The sequence below is a fragment of the Camelus bactrianus genome, chromosome 33 (assembly GCF_048773025.1).
Source record: "Camelus bactrianus isolate YW-2024 breed Bactrian camel chromosome 33, ASM4877302v1, whole genome shotgun sequence".
Classification (NCBI taxonomy): Eukaryota; Metazoa; Chordata; class Mammalia; order Artiodactyla; family Camelidae; genus Camelus; species Camelus bactrianus.
This window is the reverse complement of record NC_133571.1, coordinates 10,018,057-10,042,178: the sequence shown is the minus strand read 5'-3', so window position 1 is coordinate 10,042,178 and position 24,122 is coordinate 10,018,057. Positions and strand designations below refer to the sequence as shown.

The window sequence follows — 24,122 nt, the reverse complement described above, 5'->3', positions numbered from 1 at the left end:
TTTTCTATCTGGATTAACAGGAGACTAGATTTTCTAGGATGGATGCCACTTTGTAATCCATTTTCCTTAGTAATAAAAGAATCAAGCATATAATTCATGTTATGAGTTTAAAAGCATTTTATACAAATGGAATCTAAATCAGATAAACATGTTTTTAGACACATGTGCCTTGATTTTTCATTCTGAAATTAGGGTTAGAATATTACCAAGATTGTCAAATTCTTGACAAATGAGACAGGAACCATCCCCCGCAAAATGAGGCAAACAAATATAGAGTGATGAAGGCTAAGGAAGAGAATAAATTGTACTGACATTTTCCAGAGACTCCTTGGCAGACGCTAGTCCTAGATGACCAGGCTCCTAGGTCTTGGCATTAGATAGAATGAGCTGTCAGACTCCCCCGCTGGAGCACAGGATGGTGGGGCTGTAGGAACAGCCATCCGGGGAGAAGGCACATCTTCTTTCCCCAGGCAAGATGAAAAGATGAGAAGTAACCCGCCAAGGGCCAGGAAAATTCCAGCAGCCCAGCCCAGGTAGAGGGCATCTCCAAACTCCCACCGAGGCACAATCTCAGGGACGCTGTCATCCCAGAAGTCTTGGATGGTGGCGTAGGCCACCCAGGAGACTGGAAAGAGGGTAGCGGCCGAAGCTGATGCCTCCAAAGTCCCTCCCAGGAGACAAAGCTGCATCTTAAATACCCATTTGGTCCCATGAAACTGGAAGCATTCAGCCCCAAAGCCAGAGAGCAGAAGCCCCAGTAGTCCCAGCCCATGGGAGGTGACCATGAGGATGCGGGATGCCTGGAGCTCCCTGGGCAGAGACAAGAAGGACTCAAAGGCCTTGCACACAGTGGCAACTTCCTCCTGATTCACGCAGACCTCCCAAAGCCCCATGATCCAGGTCTCCATTTCGTTCAGTTCCAGATTGAGAGTCTTCCACTGGGGCAGGATGGTGGTGACACATGAGCAGACCCAGCCAAGGAGAGAGAGGAGCAGTCCCCCGAGCTGGGCTTTCCCACGGGAACTCCAGGCCATGGTGGCTCCTGCCACAAAATAGAGGCAGAAAGAAAAGGAGGACAGGCGGCTTGGTGACTGGCTGGCAGCGAGGAATTTGGGGAGGTTGAGTGGAAGGTCTCTCGCATTTGGAGAGGGTTCCTGTTTCAGTTTTCTAGGCAGCAGCTGAAGCAGGTGCCAGGAACTTGGCAATGTTTGGGTTTAGGGGGTGTGTCCAAGATTGGCAGGGGGAGTGGATTCTTGGGGAGGGTCCACGAGAGGCATAAAAGCGAGACAGCAAGCCATCAAGATATAGTTGATGAATAAATTCATAAACTTAAGAGTTAGGGTCACTCCCCACTTGCAAGAAGACAAGAATGATGTTCTGGGACTATACCTTGATATAATATTTCTAAAGGGCAACATGACTTCACATTTTATACTTTCAAATATATGCATATTTTGACCCAGCATCCTGCCTCCAAGAACTTCTCTTCATTTACTGTGAATATATATAAAGGTTTATGAAAATATTTATTGAACTAGTATTAATAATTGTACGTTGCTATGTACAATTTAGGCAGCCATTTTTAATTGATGTAGAAGAACTTTTAATAACATGAAAAATGTTTTTGACATATTGTTAAGTGAGAAAAGCAGTGAGCAAACAATATATGGAGTATATAGAATGCAATTTCACTTTCACAAAAAACTGCATATATCTGTATATATGTATGTAAGTATGTATCTATATATCATATACCATAAAACGTTAACTATGGTTATTTTAGTGGAAGGATTATGGATAGTTTTTATTTTATTATTTCTGCTTGTCTATGTATTTTATACATTTATAAATTCATAATTTAGTATTTTTGCAAGCAGAAAAAAAAAATCCCCCAATCCAAGGAAGCTATCCAGACCCAGAATATATCGGGAGGGAAGCCCTTCCTCCTCAGCCTCCTGCTGCTGTTAGGAAAGCAGCTATAAATAGATGGTAGTCATACCAGCTTCCATTCCTTTCTGTTGCTGCTGCCAAGAGGCAGGTTCCGACAAGAAAAGAAATCATTTGCATTAACTGAGTGCAGCTAAATACCAGACTTTTGACTAAATTCTATATCCTTCTTTACTTTTCACACCACCGATGTGAGATACATGTTAGGTAACTTGCCAAAAGCCCCTAGCTGGTAAGCAACAGATCCAACTCCTAAGCCAGGCGGCTCGCCGGTGACATTTCATATTCTTGTCTCCAGGCCACAGCAGAGATTCCACCTGCCCTGTGCCTATGCACCTGTGACACGGCACATAGATGAAGGTTAATCTTAATGGCAAAACACAGAAAAAAATTGGGATTTGTTATATTGAAAACATAAATGTTGACTAATGTATTCCCCTATTCATATTTTAACCTACTGATTGCCCTGTGTACACTACGAAGTGAAAGAAGGGTGTGGAATATTCAGCAAAGAGGAAGCATCTGAGAAAGCAGTATCTTGACTTTACCTGAAAGATGCCTCAACACTTAAGCAGCCTGATTAGATTATCAGTCTTGTAGGGGTGAAGGGAGGTGAGCAGAATCTTCTGGCATGCCCTTTTAAAAAATGTTTTATTACAGAAAATTTCAAATGTATACAAAAGTAGAGCAAATGGTATAAAGAAATCTCATGCACTGTCACCCAGCGTCAAAAATTATCCACTTACACCAACCTTGTTTCATCCATACCTGTACCCACTGCTCCCCATCCCTCCCTTCACACTATCTTGAAGCAAATGGGATGCTCTTTTAAATCGTAGGCTCCTTCTGCTGCTTTTATAACAACCGCATGTTCTAATCAACACAATGGTGAAATATTAGGCATCCCTGGAAACACTGTCTGCTTGTACTACATCCCTTTGGATTTGTGTTTGATATTTGGCTTCCTGAATACTGGCATGCCGCAGGTGTGTAAGCCATGAGAGGTCAGACACTGCTCCTTAATTCTTTGGCTCTTCCTCGGAGCTCTTTCTTGATGATTTGTGAAAATCTGTGAGTTGGGAGACACACACATCAGGATAAAGTGTGAACTATGAGGGAGATCAGGTTAGTGGGGGAAACTGGAACCCATTCATTTGGTAATTCCTCTTTATTTATTCAAGTGTTCATTCATGCCTGTGTATACTGACCGTGTGTAGCAATCTCACTCCATCCCCTAGAAGAGCATTCTTCTCCTTCCTCAGGCTGACTCTGGCTCTTCCCTCTTTCTCTGGAAACTTGAGGAACAATCTTTAGCTTCTCCAGTGCCCAGGGAGAGGTGGAGCTTCCACAGCTGTGTTTGTGGGTATGAATGGATTGGTTTCCTGGAGGAAGATTCCAGAACTTCAACCTGGCATCTTCCTTCCATTCTTAGGTCAGATTCCTTCTTACTGTGAAACCTTTCTGATTCAATCAGAGACTGGGTGCTCCTCCTCCAATATTTTCTCTGCATTTTTGTCTCTTCCTCAGAGGTGGATTAAGCTTCAGGGACTTTTCCTTGCACAGGCTCCTTCCAAGGCCTGTATCTAATTTTGTATTTGTTATTTTATATTCTTTTCCTTAAAGATTCCACCCTCACCTGGCAACTGTAAGACTTAGGCCCCACAAAATCTGGATCAGTCCCTTATCTACCTCCAAAATAGTAATGATCGTATTTTCCTGAGATTATTTATTTGAGTATTTTGGATTCTCAACCTAGCACAGCATCTGTCATATAGTAGTTGCTCAGTAAATGTGTGATACAAGTTTTCAGGAATTTCATCTGCAGGTCCTTCTTTCTCACTGGGCATTTATTATCAGTAGCATTTAGAACTCAAAGTGAAGCTGACAGGTCTACCAAACAAGTTGGTTTGGTTCTCTAGGGAGAGGTGCTTCCCAAGATATTATGACTTCCTGCCTCAACTCCAGCTTCATTTCCTTTGCTCACGTCACAGGAAGCTGCCCTGGCCTCACTAGGATAAGCAGATTGTCCCACAGGCACTTAAAATTAGCAAGGACCTTAGGGTCAGCATCTACTTGGGGTCAACCCTTGCAAGAGACCTTTAAAAAAGTTAAAAATAACATTTTAATCAAAGCAGTACACGTTTATTGCAGAAAAATAAATAGGGAAAGAGAAGGGGAACCCCCCCCCACAAATTCATCACTCAGAGAGATGTATATCCTTCATCTCAATATATGTATTTATTTATCTTAAATATGTGTAAATATCTTAAACACATAACACATTAAAAAATTTTAAAAAAGGTTTTGATAAAATTGACTTGTAATCTCTGATAGAAAGTTCCAAGTATCTTGTTCTAGTCCACACTGTACTGTTATTTATATTTGGGTAATATGAATAGTATTACATAGATGTAGTATACACACACACACACACACACACACACACACACACACACACAGATGTAATATAAACCATGCAATATAAAAGGAGTGCAATTATGGGCAGATTTTTGTTTATAATGAGGTGAAGTCATTTCCTTGCACAACTTCAGAGAGCACCATTCGTACAGACTGACGGCCTCTGCGGCCCCTGAGAAGGAATATTTAACGAAAAAAACATCAAGATGGGCTCGTTGGGTTTTCTGGCTAGATAAATTTCACAGGTAAGCGTTTTGAAGTTGAGAAAGGTTCAGTTGGAACTGGTTATTAAATAAAAACATTTCTCCCAGGGAAAAACGGGCGGGAAAGGAAAAGCGATTTGAAAACGGAGACAGAGGAAAACGCGTCTCCACACAGTTTGCCAACTACCGGACACCGTGGAAATTCCACGCTAAGACAGCCGCGGTGCCTGCTGGGAGTTGTAGTTCGGCGCTCGCCCCCTCTCGCGGCAGTTCGGGCCCCGCGAGACTTCGTTTCCCGGCAGGCCGCGCGCCAAGGCCGCCAACGGGACTGGAGCTGCCGCGCTGGCTACGGGAGAGTGACCCTGTCAGCGTTGGTTCCAGTGGTGGCGATGGCCTCGTTCGTGACAGAAGTTCTGGCACACTCGGGGAGGCTGGAGAAGGAGGATCTGGGCACTCGGATCAGCCGCCTGACCCGGCGGGTGGAGGAGATCAAGGTGAAGGCGGGGCAGCCGGTGGCTGACTACAAAGGGACGGGAGAGGAGTGGGGCCAACGGCAGCCAGAGTGGGTGCGAGGAGTCGGGTGTGGGAGCTGAGGGGGAAGAATGAGGAGTGGGAGGGCTGGGAGGTCTGTGGGCTGAGGAGGGCGCTTAGAGGGGAGCCCAGACGGAAGTGGGAGACTGAGGAAGCGAGGGGGCTGGGGCGGTGTTGGGGAGTGGGGTTAGGTAGGGGAAGGATGGGATAGAGGGACGAGGAGGAGGGCCGAGGAGACCAGCAGAGCAGGGAAGGTGGGACTGGAGGGCCGAGGTGTCTGCATAGGAGAGGGTAGAAATGAGGGCAGGCTCCCCCCACCCCTCGTCGGCGTGTATTTATCTCCTCCACCTACTCCCTTGTACGATTTGTGGGTGAATCTAATAGCTTTGGGAGGATTATACCAATCTCCTTTCTAGGAATTTTTCTTGTTTTTTTTTTTTTTTTTTTTTTGTATCGATATTTTCTTAAAAGTTTCTCCACCCTAGGCCCTTGAGGCTGTGCTGAGTGTTACAAAACACGTAAATAGCGCTTCTTTGGACCCTCCTATCTTGAGATTGATACAAAAACAAAAGGCACATAGCCACAAGCAGTTTCACTTTGTTCTGCTATCACCAGCCTATTAGTATTTGCCCTTGTCTTTGTTGCTTTTATTTAAAGTGATGTTTACCTGTATAGGTCTGGATTTAAGGGAGCAAGTTTGGTACTGTACCATAAAAGCACAAAAATAGTTCTCTTTACCAAAATGATTTCCTAAATGTTAAGTATTGATGTCACTGGCATCTCTTTAATATGGCTTTAGGATTTTTCATCACTTTTTATATAAAAATGGAAAGAAGACAATCAAGCTACTTGAGCATGGCACCCAAGGCTCTTCCCTGTTCTGGACCTAACTTTCTTTTCATTAGTTGATTTTAACAACTTAAATCTTCAGCCAGTTGAGAATTACTTTCTGTACTCCAAGCGAAACTCCAGTTGTGTTCCTGGAGGACACTAACTTTGTTGTCATATTACATTTTCTGTATTCTGATTACTTGTGTATGCTGTCTTTCCTACCTAAAAGGAATTTATTTGTGGGCAAGCATAATTTTTTCTTGTGTCTTCCAAAGCATTGACTAATTCAGTGCAAAGTATTCAATAATTTGTTTATCAAATTAATTCGCATTAACAGAGATAATGGCATTCAAATCAATTTAGGGTTTTAAAATGAGGTCTTACAATTTATTTTATTTTATTTTTTTATTTTTAACATTTTTTATTGATTTATAATTATTTTACAATGCTGTATTAAATTACAGTGTAGAGCACGATTTTTCAGTTATACATGAACATATGTATTCATTGTCACATTTTTTTTCTCTGTGAGCTACCATAAGATCTTGTATATATTTCCCTGTGCTATACAGTGTAATCTTGTTTAACTATTCTACAATTTTGAAATCCCAGTCTATCTCTTCCCACCCCCTGCCCCCTTGGCAACCACAAGTTTATATAGATCTTACAATTTTATAAGCAAGAAAGCAGAAATTCACAAATTGATTGAAGTATACACATTATGGGTTTAATTTATACATTTGCTTTTTTTCTGTTAGTGATATGATTAAAATTAGTGGCGATAGTCTTGATATAGTTCAAAATGAGAACTTCTGGTTGTGCCTTTCTCTTTTTCAGTGTTTGCACAACTCTTGGGCACCACTGGGATTTGGTCATTGTCTTCTTGCATCCTTAAGTTATGGGACTCTTAATGGTGGGAGAAATGTGCTTTTTGAAGAACCCCATTGGCTTGGAGGGAAAGCAGATGGGTGTGGGTAACCAGCAGAAAGGCTCTAACATGGAAGATACCTAACAGAAGACGAGCTATGTAACAGAGTTCCCTACTCATCTCATTTTCAATTTTGTATCTTATATAATAGGGTGAGGTATGCAGTATGATCAGCAAGAAGTACAGTGAATTCCTGCCTAGCATGCAAAGTGCACAGGACCTGGTTACCCAAGTAGATAAGCTGTCTGACGACATTGACCTGCTGAAATCCAGGATCGAGAGTGAGGTAAGAATAGTTTGTAAGGTAGATTTATTGGGAGGCAGGTCAGCTTCCTGATTCTTAAGACAATTCAGTTTTATACAACTTTCAAAGACCTTACTTTCCTTATTGGGGAATGGAAGTTGGATGAGACGATTTTAGGGAAACTTCCAATTTTAAAATTCAGATACTTTCCAAAAACAGGGGGAGGGTATAGTTCAAGTGGTAGAGTGCATGCTTGGCATGCACAAGGTCCTGGGTTCAATCCCCACTACCTCCTCTAAGAGTAAGTAATAAACCTAAATGCCTCCCTCCTCCTGCACCACCAAAGGAAAAAAAAAAAAAACAAAACCAAAACCAAAAACCCAAAAAACAAAAGCAAATACTTTCCAAAAACATAATTTAAAAAATTTCTTTTTCATGGCAAGAATGTTTTAGCTACAATAATGTCTTACATTTTTAATAGCACTTTATAAATTAAAAAAAAACTCAGGATATTTTAGATATTTTATTGTCCTCATAATAAAATAAAAATAGATGAAGCTTAGAACTGGACCATTTGGCCTTCTCTCCCATCATCTCCTACTGTAAAATGCTTGTATCTCTTAATGGCCGGCATTCTTTTATACCCACAGCTGCCCTCAACCTGTTAAAGCTTCAGCACAGTCTTTGTCTTTTGGCCTTCGTCTGAAAACTTGGCTTGGTTTGCCAATCAGCCACTCTTCTTCCTGTCGTAAAGCCACTTTTCCTGGCCATGCAGAGAATCCCTGCCTGTCTTACACGGTGTCACTTTGTGGGCCTCGTGCTTGTTATACTTCTTATGGAAGGTCCAGTGGGTTTTAAGAATGTTGACCACATTTGCCAGAGTGCTGTCATCATAAAGAAGCCAGTCTGGAAACAGGAGTATCCACTTTATAATTTAGAAAATATTTTTCACATATATTATCTCACCAGGATTTTTCCCTTGCAGTTTCCTTTTAGGAAAAACAGGCAGTTGAAGGAAATCAAGCTGATATTAGAGGATTAAACAAAGTCTAATCCTAGGTGTCTTCTGCATTTGCTTCTAACATGAGCATCCTTGGGTGAGAGAAGAAGGACAGTTTACTACTCACAGCAGTAACCAGAATGCTAAACATTTTTGCACAGTGTCCTGAGCCCAGGCTTCTGCAGGGCAGTGTGCAGTGGACTGCATGATAGAACTCCTGAGTTAGGGAATCTCAGCCTCATAATGCCTGCTTTTTGCTACGGAGGGAAACACTATTTTTCCAGTGTTCACTACACAAGTGTTCTTGAAAAGGTAGCCCAGACCAAAAGATGGTCAGTTGCTTCACTTGCAAGACAGTGCAGAAATGTGAGGTGCCCCTAAAGAATTGTCTTCCAGCAGTCTGGAGAGCAGTGGAATTGGCCACTGTTATAGTTTGAGAAGCACGCTCTAAGACTTTGTTGTTGTTTGCATGGTTGAAGTGGGTCTTGCCCCATGTCCAGTTATAGCTGGAGGTTAAAGGGCAAAGGGAGGGCACAGAGGGGACACATCCGTGTTTTTGAGACTAAGACTTGGAACTGGTACACATCCCTTTGGCTTATATTCCATTGATGGGATCTTAGGCACATTGTCCCTCTAGAATGCGTAGCCTAGTTGGGTAGCCATGTGCTGTTACTGGGGGAGAGTGGGAGAATGGATTTTAGAGGACAGTTTACATATCACTCCTTCCATAACATATTTGGAGATTTGGAAAATGATGTGGACTTGAGATAGCTGCGCTTAGAACTTGAAGCCATGGGAATGGATTAAATTGTCCAGAGAGAGTGTACGGAGCAGGGTTTTTCAGTCTAGGCACTGTTGATATTTGAGGCTGGGGATTCTTTGCTGTTGGGGGGGCTATCCTGTGCATTGTAAGTTGTTTAGCAATATCCCTGACCTCAACTCACTAGATGCCAGTAGAACTCTGTCAGTTGTGACAAGCCAAAATGTCTCTACACATTGCCAAGTGTCCCTGGATGGGGGTGGGGTAAAAAAAAAGTTTAGTTTTTGAGAACCGTTGGTTCAGAGTAATAAGAGGGCCAGGCAGAAAGGAATGTCAATATGTGTGAAGTGATCAGAGGGAAAATGAAGCTCCCAAAAGAAAATGAGAAAGAATGGCCAAAGAACCAGGAGGAAGATGGGTAGAAATTGGTGTCATGGAACTAAGCAAAAGGAAGTAACGGTGTACTGATGAATGGTTATTACGGGTGATGGATGCTTTGGATTTAGCAACAAAAATTTGATCGGTGTTTTTGGCACCAGCTGTTTTGGAATAGTTTTGGTGGAATGATGGGGATAGAAACCAGATCACGTGGGTTATAGAGTGAATGAAAGGTGAGAGAGTAAAGACGGTGAGTATGGATCACTCCTGCAAGAAGCTTGAGAGGCAGGAGAGGAATAAGGTAGCTGTTGAGAAATAGGGCAGTTGCTGAGGTGGAGATGTTTTCTTAAAGATGGGGGAAATTTTAACGTTTAAATCTGATGGGAGGAGCCATGCTCTAATAGGTATTCAATCAATATATAATTCGTGAATGAAGAATGAATTAGGGAGAGGTGAAAGACGAGAGGGAATAATTGATAGTACCAAGTCTCTGAATAGAGGGGACAGAATGGGAGGTGGAGTCTCACTCAACGTAAGAAAAGCTTTTTATTAGAACTGTTCAGCTGTAGGATGAATTACCACTTGGCAGTGGGGATACCCTGCTAGTAATCCAGGTGAATGAGCTTTCTGATGAAAGAGAATTTAAAACCAAGAATAGATGGTGACAAAAAGATGTTACGTTGTTGGAAACGGGTATTCCTGTGTAGGATAAGGGTTTGGGCTACGTGGACAACTGAAGGTCTCTTCTACTGCATTCTGTGATTTTTATTCCAGTCTTCATCAGCATGTAAGTTTCATCATGAATTACAGTCCCCTAATAAAGCTTATTGATTTTAAGAAATGTTTTATTTCTTAGGTATAGTATAGCTTAAAATTACTTGTCTTTGATGTGTGACTTAGGTCCGCCGGGATCTTCATGTATCAACTGCTGAATTTACAGACCTGAAGCAACAGTTGGAAAGAGACTCAGTAGTCCTAAGTTTGCTTAAACAGCTACAAGAGGTCAGTAAACTCAAACCAAACTTCAGTGTTTTGGTGGTGAGAAAGTGACTTTTTTCCAGTTGGTCTCAGTATTAAATGGGTGTCCTTTGACTATATGGTTTCTTTCCCAAATTTTAAAAACAGGCAAGCAGACAGACTTGAAGTAATAGTATGTAAAATAAGATACCTAAATAACTACACTTCTCTTTTCAGTTTTCAACTGCTATTGAAGAATACAATTGTGCATTAGCAGAGAAGAAGTATGTCGCTGCTGCTCAGCGTCTCGAGGAGGTATTAAACACTTTCTCCAAAGCATGAGCAATTAATACTATTCTTGTTTTAAGTAAATTTTGTGTTCCATGTATTCCTTATTATTATAAAATGTATTCTGATTGCCCACAGTCCAGGTGGGATGTTTAACAATGATTCTGTTTCCCTACCAGGCACAGAAATGCTTGAAGTTGTTAAAATCCAGAAAATGCTTTGATTTAAAAATGTTGAAATCTCTCAGTATGGAGCTTACAATACAGAAACAGAACATACTGTATCACCTTGGAGAAGAGTGGCAGAAGCTGATTGTATGGAAGTTCCCACCATCAAAAGGTGCTGCTGACCTCAGGTGGACTGCTTTGCTTAATCTGCCTGAACCAGTTTGGCCTCTGAATATATTCCAAATGTTTTATATTGGTAGATGAGAAGGTTTCATTTATTATTCTATCAAGTCTATATTGAGTTCTCATTTTAAGGAAAATGCTTGTTAGGACCAAAATGCTTTTTACTTCTGTGACATTTCTCTTTCTGTCCCTTCCAGTAGGAAGGAGCAGAGAAGAGGGAAGGTGATTGGGAGGGGTCCACTTGGAGGAGGGGTAGAGAAGAAAGTAGAGAAGGTGGCACTTTAAGACCACACCGTTTCCACTGCGCTGTAGGACGTGCCAGTTCCCAAATCCCTAATCCCAACAGTTTATCTTGTCTAGAAGCTTAAAGAAGCTATTCAATCATTCTCTCTCTTGCTAAGGAAAGAAGACAGAGGATCAATGAGATAGGAGTTTGGGCCAATTTTTTTTCAGTCCTTGGGTAAAAATGGTGACAGAATCATGAGATGGGGGCTGCTTTGCAAGGTGAAGAAATAGGATAACTCTGGCCCTGGCTTTTATTTATACTACTTGGCTCTCAGTCCCTCTGCCCACCTCTGGGTGGGAGCCCTCTTTGATGTCTTGTTTACACAAAGTAAAACCCCTGAGGGTATATGTAAAGGGCATGCCATTAAACCTGGTGTATTTTCCAGCACTTAATCTTGAAATTTAGTCTTATTTCAGAGGAAACCTCACAGTCTCCTCTTGCTCCCTTTCTTATGTCCACTTTGGCCCTCAGATACATTATATATGGATGTGTGTTCATAGACACACACACATACACACACATATACACATGTATGTATTTTAGGTATTTTGAAGGAAGGAATCTAGAAAATAATTAGATGCTATTTCCAAGCAGACTGTAAAATTAAGAGAAGGTGGCAGGTGTGTTCATTCTCTGTTGTAACACACTCTTCCTGTTAAACTTGTCTGGCAGGCTGTTCTCTTCACTTGGTAAGAGGGAGCATAGAAGGGGAGGTCTTAATGCAAACTAGGATCTCACTTTTTATTCCTTGACTTTTTTCAGCCATTCAGTACATATTGAATTAGCAGTTATTGTAAGCACGTCATCATACTTTTGCACTCAGTTTGATTCTTCGAACATACCAAAAAAAAGTAATTTCCTGTTTTAAAGTGATGCCCAGGACATGTATGTCGTAATTAATATTTGGCTGCATTAGAAGTGGATTGTAGTAAGAGCATGTACTTAAAGACTCAGGAGACAGTGGGCTCTCAGGAATAGGAATGGGAACATCCTGTGTTGCTGAGACAGCTGATATTTTTTCCCTTTTTCTTAGACATCAGCAACTTGGAATCTTGCCTACAAACAGAACTTCATTTGTGTACTGAGCAATCTCAGAAAGAGGAGAAGGGCCCCGTGCCACCCATCAGTTCTGTCCTCTTGGCATTTTCTCTTCTTGGGGAGCTACATACCAAGCTTAAGTCATTTGGTAAGATAAATGATTTAAGCTTTGTTTCATTTATGTGAAATTTCAGAAGGTCCAGTGTTAAAGGAATGACAGAAAAAATTAACAAATATTCTCTGAATAATATCAATAATGGATCATACAGGGTTTGGCCTCATGGTTTATCAAATGGAATTGTTGTAAATATTACTCTTTTCATTAAGGGCCTAGATCCTTTCCTTTTTTTTCTTCTTCTTTTTTTTTTTTTGACTAAGTGCCGGTATTTGTTTTATTTGGTTTTTTGAATAATTTATATAAAAATCTGTAGACAGTCTGGGATGCTTTAGTGGGAAAACCTGCAGTGCATTGTGGGTGTTGTGTAATGTCATGGTGTATGTATTTTTGTTGTTAGGTGCACAAATCTTTTTTTGTTTGTTTGTTTCTTCTGGTGATTTTTGATGAGTCTTCATATCATTTTCAGGTCAGATGCTGCTGAAGTATATCCTTAGGCCTCTGGCATCTTGCCCATCCGTTTTTGCTGTGATAGAAAACCAGCCTAACATCATTGTTATTCGTTTTGAATCTGTGATGAATGACTTGGAACATCCATCGCCATCTGAAGTTTTTGCAAAGATCAGACTGGTACTGGAAGTGGTCCAGAAACAGCTTCTAGGTATGTGTCCCCAAGGCAGTGCTTTTTATGTTTTTGAAAAGTAAATATGATTTTTTAAAGTAAATATTATTTTAAAGTGAATAAAAATACCAACAATCTGCGTGAATGGAGGATGGGAGGTGAGTAAATTATGTCATAGGACCAGAGCCGTTGCCTTTTTATTTTGTGCTCTACTTTGCGTTCCTTCTCTGCCCTGTGCTGACAAGCAGGGTTATCAGTGGTGCCCGGATTCTGTGTTTGTAATATTTAGTTGAACTTCAGGATGCATTTCTCTCACTGGACTTCTAGTAGCATCACATTTTGGGCTCTTGCTTTAATTATGGGAGAAGCAGAAATGAACCAAGTGCTGTTTTACATGTTTCGATGGGAAGAATCCCCAACAACCTAGTTGATAAAAACAAACTGGGTTTAATGTAGGAAATGAATTTCACTCCAACTCAACCTGTTGGTTAGATCTTTATATATTCATCCTTGAAATAGCCAGTTTCTATGTTGCTTAAATCATTTTCTGGCTGTCATGCTATTCTGGTGTTTTATTATAACACTGTTGTTTTTACTCTATTTGACTTACCTTCTTTTTGCTTTTCTCAGTTGTCTTATTGAATAGTCAGATTAAGCATCCTTGCTGTGGAAAAGATAAAAAAGAAATGCCGCTATTGTTCGTATGCCTTCCTGGCAGTCGTATACCTTATTTATATGTAAATATTTTTATATGTAAAGCAAAGAATTCTTTCTAGGTTTGACAGCAGAGAATAAAAAATGTTAAGACTTGCATAAATTACAAAAATCCAAGGTAGTTTTCTTCTTATTCCTTCACTTGGGGAGATAATACACTGATTTTTATAAAATTATAAACAGTATCCAAGGATTGGAGTGAACTAGAGAGGTGATTCAGTCCAGATATCTCTGTTCATGTAACCAACCTGAGCACCTTTAGTGAGAGAGAACTCATTTCTTGAGGCTTTCCATCCTATCACTGGGCAACTCTGATTACTCTGAAGTTTTTGTTTGTTTGTTTGTTTGTTTTAATTGTATATCCTTTTTATATTAAATACTATGGCCAAAATGCCCATTTTGGAAATTAAATCTTTAGGATAGTTATTTTAAAAATATGTTCAAAATATATTGCCTTGAAATATCTGCTTTACTGATGCTATTTCTGCTGTGTGGAGCCATACAGAATAAGTCTATTTCTTATTATAGATGATGGACTTTCAGATTTTTCACAGCAGCTGTTGTCATGTCTCCTGCATCTTATCACCAATATAAAACTTCCTTCACTTTTTTTTGAAGTGACATAAATGAGAATTTACCATTTGATCAAAGTCACATTTTCAGTTTAATGGGACAGATAGTTTACTAAATAATGATGCTAGCAAAATTAGCTATATGGCATAAAACAAAGTTAGATTCCTGCTCCATACATCATACAGAAATAAATTCCAGATGAATTAAAGCCCTGTATGCAAAAGTGAAACGGTAAAAATGCTAGAAGAAAATTTAGGAGAAGACTTGAATAGTCTCAGGAAGCACACAATGCATAAAGGAAATGATTGGCAAATTTGACTATATATAAATGTTAAATTCTATATAGTAAACAATACCATAAAGTCAAAAGGTAATAGTGTACTGGGAGGAAATATTTGTAATACATCTGACAGACAAGGAGGTAATATAAAGATTTTTTTTCCCACAGAAAAAGAGAACAGTAGAAAAATAGGTTTAAAAAAAAAGTAATGAATAAACAATTTATGAAAGAAATGGTACAAATTATTAATTAACCTAAAAATATGTGTTACTTAATTTCCCTAATAGGGGAATGGAAATCACACCATCAGGGTAGAACTTTCCACCCTTAGAGTTGATAAAAGACCTGTTTAAGATGTTTCTGGCAAGAAAATGGAAAGGTAGTCTCCTTCATGGCTTTTGTGAGTGCTTTTTATAAAGTAATCTGAAGCTATATAGTTGTACTAAGATATGCATCTCTTTGACCCAGGTATCCCAGTTTTTCATTCCTTACAGAAGTGATATAAACAGTGTATATGTTTATATAAACAGTGTAACGTAAGGGAAAAAGAATACAAGCCAAACTCTTAACACTGGTCACTAGGACACAGAAGGAGAGAGAGAAAGAGCAGCTTGTGGCTGTGGAGAGGGAACATTTGGTTTCTTTCTTTATAAACCTTAATAGTATTGGGTTGGTCACAACAAGCACATTTTGCTTTTGCCATGAATGATTTTCTAGAAAGTATAAGTTACTAAAATTTACCAAGAAGTAGAGATTCTGGACATACAATTAACTGTAGAAGGTTGAAAGGTTGTTAAGAGACTTGCCACTAAAAAGGCCACCATTAGGTACGTATGGTTTATGGCTAAATTCTAGGCGTTTTCTTTTTTTAAAAAATTATTTCACATGGTATTTTGAATTTATTTTCCTTTCTTTTAATTTCCAAAGTAATACTCATTAGAGGAAACTACAGAAGTATATAAAGTGGCACACTCCACGCCCTCCTCAGTTCCACTCCCCAGAGTGTTAACACATGACTGATTTATATCTGAACAGTGCAATAAACTTATTTTCTCTGCATCATTCTTTTAAAAACAAAGAGAAATATGGGTTCTCCTGGCCAGATATCCTTTGGAAATCATGTTTTAAAAAGCAGTAGACAGTTGAGGGGTTATCTGTGGCCTAGAATTGAGAAAAGCATGCTGCCTATGCAGGGTTTAAATGGAGGGTCTTGATCCCAGCACTGTGACCAGATGAATGAGGCTCCTCAGATACCTTGATAATGCTGCTGTGGGATGTGTGAGCACTTCAAAAATTCTGAAGGATTTCCGTACCTTCTCTTTTGGTATTTTATTGGGAAACTTAGGTCAATTTGCTCATAAAAAGACCAACAATCTTAATCAGTCTTTTTTTTTTTTTTTAATCGGTACTTGGATGACATCAGTGACCATGCGCAGAGTAAGGAACACCAAAAATCTGTCCTCCATAAAAGCAATTAAAAACTGGCAGAAACTGGCAGAATCAACTTTTTTGGAACTCTGAAAACTAACCAAAAGCTTGCATTTGTATTCTCCAAATTACAGATAATTCCTCTGTTAATCAAGCTCTTTTGGTCAATAGAAAAAGACAGATAAGTGCCTTAACTTTTTTAAAAACCAGCATAAAATTGACACCAAATTGTGCGCACAGAGAAAACATATAGAATGACTTTACCAAGTCTGTTTATAGCTAGCCAAAGTTACAAGCTCAGATCCCATTAAAATCACATTTTTGGTTGGACATTTAATTGTGATTTCAGATGGCTAATTTTGTCAATTCTTTTTTGAGAGGAAACTTCACAATTCCCTAATGTATTTCTTGAAAGTTTTCTCTTAATGTTGTCTGCTTTATTATCTTAAAATTTTTTTTTTGCACAGCAAGCAAAGATTTGTTTTGCTTTGTTTTAGCAAGTTGCAGTTGCCATCCATTGTAAAATTTGTGGCCTGTTTTCATCTCTTTTTTTCCTTTACTGTTCCACTAGTTTCACTAGCTTCTGCATCTTTACTTGATTCTGCATCAATAGTATACCTTAGTTTTAAACTTAAAAATCTGTTTATAGGTATTTTCTTAAACTACAAGAATATATCAATCGAAATAAGGATTTCAGTTTAACTGCATTTTGCAGTTCATGTAGATATCACAGTCATTTGTGCTGTATGCATAAAATATTCAAATAAGCACATTATAATGTTACGTTGGTTCACAGGGTAAAAAAGTTGCTAGAGTGGAATGAATCTGTTTACACTGACTAGATGGGTGGTGTGTTCATACGGAATACTAGAAATGATACACGTACCTGATGTGAGCACTGCAGTACAACGTAATAGCTTACGTGATGTGATGGTTAAAGTGAGATGCGGTCTTATCAAAGCAACAAAAATTGTGTTTGAAAGCATTTTATGCTGCTTCCTTTTTTTTTTTTTTTTTTAGTTTAAATTTTTTATTCAAAAAATGTTCAGAGGCCCCATGTACCCTTCACCCAGTTTTCCCCAGTGTTAGCATCTTGTGTAACCATAGTATTAATTTCAAAACCAGCAAATTGACTTTGGTACAATTCACAGAACTTACTCGGATTTCTCTCAGTTTTACCTGCACTTGTGTGTGCGTTTGTGTGTGTGTGTGTGTGTGCACAATTCTGTGCAGTTTTATCTCTTGTGTGGATTCATGCATCAAGATACAGAACTCTTCTGTCACCACAAGGCTCCCTGGGGCCACCTACCCCTCATAACCGCCCACTCTTGCTTCCATTTTTACACTTCATTTGAAATTACTAAAAACTAAAAAAAATTGAGTTCCTGAGTCACACTAGCCACATTTCAAGTGCTCAGTAACAAAATGTGGCTGACTGCTACCAAGTCAGGCAGTAAAGGCCTAGAGTTCAGATGCTGTAACGTATCTCAAGGCTCTGAGGTAATACGGTCACTTTCTTTTAAGGTTCTTATCTCCTAAGGTCTTCCTTGGTGAATCAGAACTAGGTTCAAAAAAGGTGGTCCTGCTTATGGTCTTTCCCTCTACGTTGGTCACTGATTCTTAAGTATTTAATTAATTAATAGTGTATCCTAAATATAACTCCCTGAAAATGTGTTGGAAAATACCAACATAAAATATTACCATAGAAGAGATATTGAGGTACTCTGTTTCATAGACTAGATATTATGCTATAATGTAAGGGGTTTATTGCTATTTTAGTTAGGCTAAACACTCAGATCCTGTGCAGAGATGAAAAAAACCTATGTTTATTCATTATTAAAGAGCTGGGATTTTATTCTAAACTAGTTTCAGTTTGGTGTGCGGAATTTCTGAATGCTTGTCATAGAATCAGATGGGTAGATTAGCAGTAGATGATTATAATGTAGATGGCTTGATACCTTATTGTTAATAGAGAACAGGCAGTAATGCGGTGCAGACAATTCATCTGAGCAGTGAAAATAAAATAATAGTGTGTCATGCCGTGTCCCACGCAGTCAGTTGAGACAGTGGTAGAATTATGTGTGCTGTTTTCTTCCCCATCATCTTAGAATTAGGGGATTCTAGAAAACAAGGGAATTTGAGAGTATATCTGGACCGTGAATGGTTTCTTGTTTAAAACTTTTTCTTTTGAATTCAGATTTGCCTCTTGATGCTGACCTAGAAAATGAGAAAACATCCAAGATCATATTGGCTGAGATGCTTGGTGACATGATCTGGGAGGACTTATCTGAGTGCCTCATTAAAAATTGTTTGGTTTATTCCATCCCGACTAACAGCAGCAAGTTACAGCAGTATGAAGAGGTAAGAGCAGAAGGGTTGCAGAAGGTTTGAGGAGACCATGGGTTCCCCTTGGTGTCGTTTGTTTACCTTGGAGATCTTTTGTTCTTTAGTGACATCTGCAAGAAAATTATGAAGTGTGGAGGCAAATTCCCTGTAACTTCATTTCTTTCCTGGCTTCCTACCTTTTGGTTGGGGAAGTATGTTTTCTTATTAAGTAAGTTTTCTTAAGTAGGATACTTTTGGAAAACAATTGTTTTTATATTTGTATAGCTGTAGTAACTACTATGTGACACTTTACTTTCTGGCTTCTTTTTAGTGGTTCCTCAGACACTAAAATAAATACAGTCGTCCCCCCCCCCCTTTTATTTGAGGCTAAGTTCTGAGACCCCCAGTGAAGGCCTGAACCTGTGGATGGTACTGAACTATATATATCCATACGTACTATGTTTTTTCCTATAATAACGGGCAGGTAGTATGTATAGCTGGACAAAGGGGTGATTCATGTCCTGGGCGAGTCAGAGCAGGACGGCACAAGATTTCATCACACTGCTCAGAACAGCGCACTATTTAAAACTCATTAATTGTTTATTTCTGGAATTTTCCATTTAATATTTTCAAACCATGGTTTACTGTGGGTAAATGAAACCAAGGATACTACTGTATATTTATTTTAAAGATTTTTTTCACCTTTACTCAGTAGAGTCAGAACTTTCTATTGAAGATGCTCTTCCAGAGAACTTAAGGCTAGAAAAATGTATACTATTTTTATACCTAGTAATCGGTGGTCTGTTCTAAAACTTAAATGATCAGCTGGTCCTTGTTCTTTTCTATACTTTGGATTTGAAATTTTAATATTGAAACGGAATATATGTATATATGTATATTTTTTTTCATGTGTTTCTTTCTCAGATCATACAGTCTACTGAAGAATTTGAAAATGCCCTAAAGGAGATGAGGTTTTTAAAAGGAGATACTACAGATTTGCTGAAATACGCCCGTAATGTCAATTCTCATTTTGCTAACAAGAAGTGTCAGGATGTGATCGTGGCGGCTAGAAACCTGATGACCTCTGAAATTCACAACACTGTGACGGTATGGGGGTGGTTATACGTTGTACGTAGGGAGCAGATCATTTTTGAGAGGATTATGGTGGAGTGGAAGAGCTTGTGGCAGTTGCTGAGGTCACTGAGACGAATTATTAATCTTCTTAAACGTTTGTTTTCTCATTTTTAAAGTGGTCCTAACATCTACCTCTTTCATAGGGCATTGTGAGGTCCGGATAGGATAATGCACATAAAAGCATGGTGTAAATTGAAAAAGTCTACATCAGTGTAATGGATTACACTGTTACTGAAATCAGACAGTGTGTTAGCCTGTGGATTTTTCTCAACGTCATCACTTGAGTTTTTAGTACACAGTTTCATGACTGATATGGTTATATGCAGAGATTATATCCTTTTGTGAAAATGTTGACTTCATTTCTTAGGCTAATGGAGACACTCGTTTTCAAGTAAAAATAATGAAACGTACAAAAAGTTGTGATCTGTGTAGGGTATAAACAATTATCTGCAAAGTCAGTGGACTAATTAATTTGTACTGAGAGTAATTTATTTCTTTGACTTTAGATAATTCTGTGTACTTTTTTCTGTTTTTTTTTTTTAATGTCTTACACATATAAAATAATATTTGGCAAATGTCAGGTGTTACTTAGATTAAAGCGTGACAGAGATTAAAGTCATCCCTTAACAGAAAAATGGCTGAGGAATTTTCTGTTGTCACTGAAAGCACTGAGCTCTTCTTCCCTCTACCCCTTCTGCCATCCCCCATTTCCCTTGGGGGTACCCTGCTATTGTGTCTACTTCAGCAGAATATTTAACTCGCCATTCGAAGTGCTCAGATGTTAACACATTTTGAGGTAATTTGGGGGTTGTTAAGGGAGCTGAAATGTACTCAGTACTGGGGACTGGGCTGCACATTTTTATATGTAAATATCACTTATGTCACGTTTCTGCGCAAAATCCACTGGCTCCCATCTCATTCAGAGGAAGCCCCTTCCAGAGGCCTGCAGGGACTTCTGTGCTGTGTCCCCATGCCTGCTGTCTGACTGTCTCCTAGCACATTGCTCTTGCACGTACTCTGCTTCGCGCACTCTGGGCTCCCTGCAGGCCCCGCACACTCGGTGCCCAGCCCACGTGGCTGCACAACTTCCGAAGCTCTTTTTCTCTCCGTTTGGAATATTACCGCAGACACCTAGGTGACTCGCTCCCTCTCCTGACCGCTCTTTTTAAAACTGTGACCTCCCCTTACTTCTTATACTCTTTCTTTGCTTTATTTTTCTTCATATCCCTTACTAGCGATAAGCATTCTGTGTGAATTATTTGGTTTCTCCCTTCTAGAGAATAAGCTCTGTGAGGGCGGGGTGCTGCTTTTTTTTTCCTGCTTTGTTTACTGTTGGATCTCTAGCATCAGGAGAATACCTGGCACACACTACTGTGGGCTTAATGCTTAGTAAATGTTTGGTAAATGAAAGTAACATGTATCTCATTGGCTCTGTCATAACTCCTTGATGTAAAGAGGATTTTTACTAGATTGCTCTGTGACTCTGGGCTAAATCTTTTAACCTGTTGAATCTCATTTCCTCCTCTGTAACATGACAGAATTGAACTAGGTAATCTCTGAGCTCCTTATTCAATTAGTTCTCACATTCTGTAGTGTTGTATTTTTCCCCAAGTACCCAAATCCTAATAATGTATCTTCCTCTAGATCAGGGTTTCTCAGCACTGTCGCTGTTGACATTTGGGGCCAAATAATTCTTCGCCATAGGGGCTGTCCTGCAGGATGTTCGGTAGCACCCCTGATCTCTACCCACTAGATGCCAGTAGCATCTCTCCTGGTTGTGATGCTTGTGTTCTCATTTAAACTTCCTGACAGCCCTATGAAGTAGACATGATTTTACCATTTTGCAGATTAAGAAGGCAAGTCTGATGACTTAAGTGATTAGACTTAAAACTTTTTCTATCAGAAGTTTTCCATAGAGGTCAACACGTGCAGACAGAGCTGCTCTTCTTGCGGTAGGAGTGGGGAGCCCGCTGCTTCCACCCCCTTAATCACTCCCCCTTTTTTTTGGTCCCTGAGGCATCTTTGAGAAGCAAGGTTTGAAAACCCTTATTGTAGTGCAATTTCTTCACATAACAATGAGAAAGTTGAGGTCCAGAGAGGTTAAATGACTTTGTTAAAAGTTAGGGTTAAAAAATATCACTGATGTTTCCAGACTGTAAGTCTAGTGTTCTTTCCTTTAGTCTTGACCAAGTCAGGGAATTCTCATTCTGTGTAAATGTTAGGGAGGCTTTTTTGGTTTGGGTTTGGAATTTTGTTTTTAAGAATAGGATAAGCTAGCGTGAATGTGTTGTTTCTTTGACCAAGCCAACACAAGTAATTTGTTTAATGACAGTGGAACACAAAAGCGTACTGCTGTGCAGTAATCCAACAGTCTGGTCTGAGAAAGAGAATTTTTGAAGGTCCTTTCATTTACCTGAAATCTTGGGCCAGTTTCACAGCTCTGCTGTCTCCACCGAGAGTAAATGTGCACAGAACTAGAAGAATGGCGCAGTGGAAGGACTTGTTTATTTCTCATAACGTGCTCTCCCCCAAGATTGAGCAGGTCATTAAAGGACAGCCATATTTACTCAGCTCTTCCAGCTACTCTAGAGCAACAGTGTAAGCATCATGCAAGCAACCAGTATCCTATTCCTCACTGTATGCTTGCATTTGAATTATTTTGAGGACAATGCATTTTCTGTCTTTCTGTCTGAATCTTAGATTACTCCTGCCTCTAAGATAAGTGTGCCAGACCTTCCTAGTCCTGATGAGGATGACAAGCTGCAAGTTCAGAAAGTGTCCATAACTCAGTACGACGAAGTGGTGAATCTGGAGCCTGAAAATTCATTGGACCAGCATTCTTTTTCTCTGCCCACGTGCCGCATCAGTGAATCTGTGAAGAAATTAATGGAACTTGCCTATCAGACTTTACTAGAGGCAACAACCAGCAGCGATCAATGGTATGAGTTCTGAGTCATCTGCAAATGGCAATGACTTGGGTAGATGCGTACGTAAGCTAGACATTTATTAAGAAAATTAACTGGAATTCTTTGGGTTTTCATATCCTATTAATTTTTTTTTTCCCTAGAAAAACAGTACAGCACACAGACATGTATTGATAATTTACTTTTATTTACAATAACATAAATCTTACAGCAAGGTATGAGAAATAAAAGCATGTGTATGGATGGACAGATGTTAAAAACTGTCAATCAGTTTTCACAAAAGCTCTTCAATTTTTATTTACTTTTAACTTTTTATTCGATTTGAATGATATTACATGAGGAAGCACTTGTAAAGAACTTAGAATGCTGCCTGGGAATTAACTAATACTCAGATGTTCATTAGTATTGGCGGTGGTGGTAACAGTGATTGTTGTACTGTCTGTTTTAGCATGCGCTGGCCCTTTACCTTAACCTTCATTTTACCTTTGGAAATCTAGGCCCTAATTAATTTACATTTTAAATACCAGTTTTAAAGCAAGAATAGTTTGGTGGGCAGCCAGCCAAAGGTAGAAGGAAAGGAGTGGAATGCACCAAAGTTCTGATCTCTCCCTTTCAAGGTTTCTTCCAGTCAACATTGTATCCAGGGTACCCAAACTCTATTCCACATGCTTCTGCATTTGTACTGAATCTCTTTTTGTTTAGGAAGCTCCTCCCCTGCTCCTGAGCTAAATTGAGGAGAAAATGGTAGGCTATAGCCCAAGTTGATTATAAAACAGATTTACAAAACCTTAGTTTGAATCTGTGTGTAGTAATTTTTGTACTTCTCATCCTCATAGTGGAAAACAGTCTCAGTTAGGGCCTGACTTAATCAAATTGTATCTTCAGATGGACTCCCGGAGTTTCAGTTTTTATCTCTATGTAAAAACTAACCCCTTTGTTTTATTCTTCTCTAGAAAGAACATGTTTACCAAGATACTTACATGATTTTAATGAATCATTATATTCACAAGTCCATCCAGTTTTAAATATAAGTAGGAAAAAAAGATACATGTAGAAGGAAATATGTACTCCTTTGGCAAAATAAATGTGGGCATGACTGTTTCTTTACATGACATTCACCTGAAATATACCAGACCAGAGTTAGGGAGTCAAGGCGACTTTTCCGAAGAGAACCCCAAACAATATTTCTGTATACTGAGTGTCTGTGGACATTCTTTCCCCCGCCAAAAATAGTTTTTAACACGACAAACAAAAACACAACTACACTACAACAACCTGTTTCCCTCTTATCAAATGTCAAACAGCAACGTGTGCAACAAAAATAGTCAGGTATCACAAGCAAGTCATAAGTGTTTTGGGGTATAATAACCATTATTTTTAAAAACTATGAAATTCCTGTGACTCGTTCAAGATACATAGTTGAAGATACGTAGAAGTAAGGCATAAAAACCTTATATTTGTTCTTTCTAAGTGCATTTTAATAATAATCTTTACATGTTCTAAGGCCAGATTTAAAGGGCAAGAAAACGTGAGGTTAGATTCTGTGCTAGAAATGTTGATTCATCTCCTTGCATTGGGGGAAGCAGGAGAAAAGGTGGAAGCTGAAAGGCGGGCTGGTTCTGGCAGCATCAGCGAGCCCCTTTATTGATAGCTTGCCCTTTGCAGAGTGTGTCAGTGGGCAGGTGGCATTTGCTCGAGGCTTAGCTCCATTTGTAACTGCAGGGATACTCTGGGTACTGGCAGAACCCAAACTGATGAATGGAAAAGAGGCTTTGGGTTGAATGCTGCTATTCTTAAAATTATTAATGGGTCCAGGTTTTTAGAACTGAAGTCTAGTTCAGTCTTAGT

General features: G+C 39.4%; 2 protein-coding genes across 2 annotated transcripts in view; one reads left to right on the top strand and one right to left on the bottom strand.

Moving 5' to 3' along the window:
- Window positions 1–344: 344 nt before the first annotated feature.
- On the bottom strand, window positions 345–1,034 carry CLDN25 (claudin 25). Its single transcript, XM_010953536.2, has one exon. The coding sequence runs from the start codon at window positions 1,032–1,034 to the stop codon at window positions 345–347; it is 690 nt and encodes a 229-aa protein (XP_010951838.2).
- A 3,824-nt stretch (window positions 1,035–4,858) lies between these two features.
- ZW10 (zw10 kinetochore protein) overlaps window positions 4,859–24,122 on the top strand; it is a 28,544-nt gene continuing 9,280 nt past the window's right edge. Inside the window, exons 1-10 of the mRNA XM_010953537.3 lie at window positions 4,859–5,062; window positions 7,010–7,144; window positions 10,141–10,242; window positions 10,435–10,512; window positions 10,665–10,824; window positions 12,155–12,307; window positions 12,744–12,935; window positions 18,089–18,252; window positions 19,141–19,323; window positions 22,051–22,289. Of these exons, the coding sequence (XP_010951839.2) occupies window positions 4,958–5,062; window positions 7,010–7,144; window positions 10,141–10,242; window positions 10,435–10,512; window positions 10,665–10,824; window positions 12,155–12,307; window positions 12,744–12,935; window positions 18,089–18,252; window positions 19,141–19,323; window positions 22,051–22,289 (1,511 nt within the window). The 5' untranslated portion in view covers window positions 4,859–4,957. The remainder of the gene's footprint in view (window positions 5,063–7,009; window positions 7,145–10,140; window positions 10,243–10,434; window positions 10,513–10,664; window positions 10,825–12,154; window positions 12,308–12,743; window positions 12,936–18,088; window positions 18,253–19,140; window positions 19,324–22,050; window positions 22,290–24,122) is intronic.

What these genes read in the sequence shown, in the direction of transcription:
- CLDN25 (XM_010953536.2), bottom strand. Translation starts at nt 1,034, where the DNA reads ATGGCCTGGAGTTCCCGTGGGAAAGCCCAGCTCGGGGGACTGCTCCTC.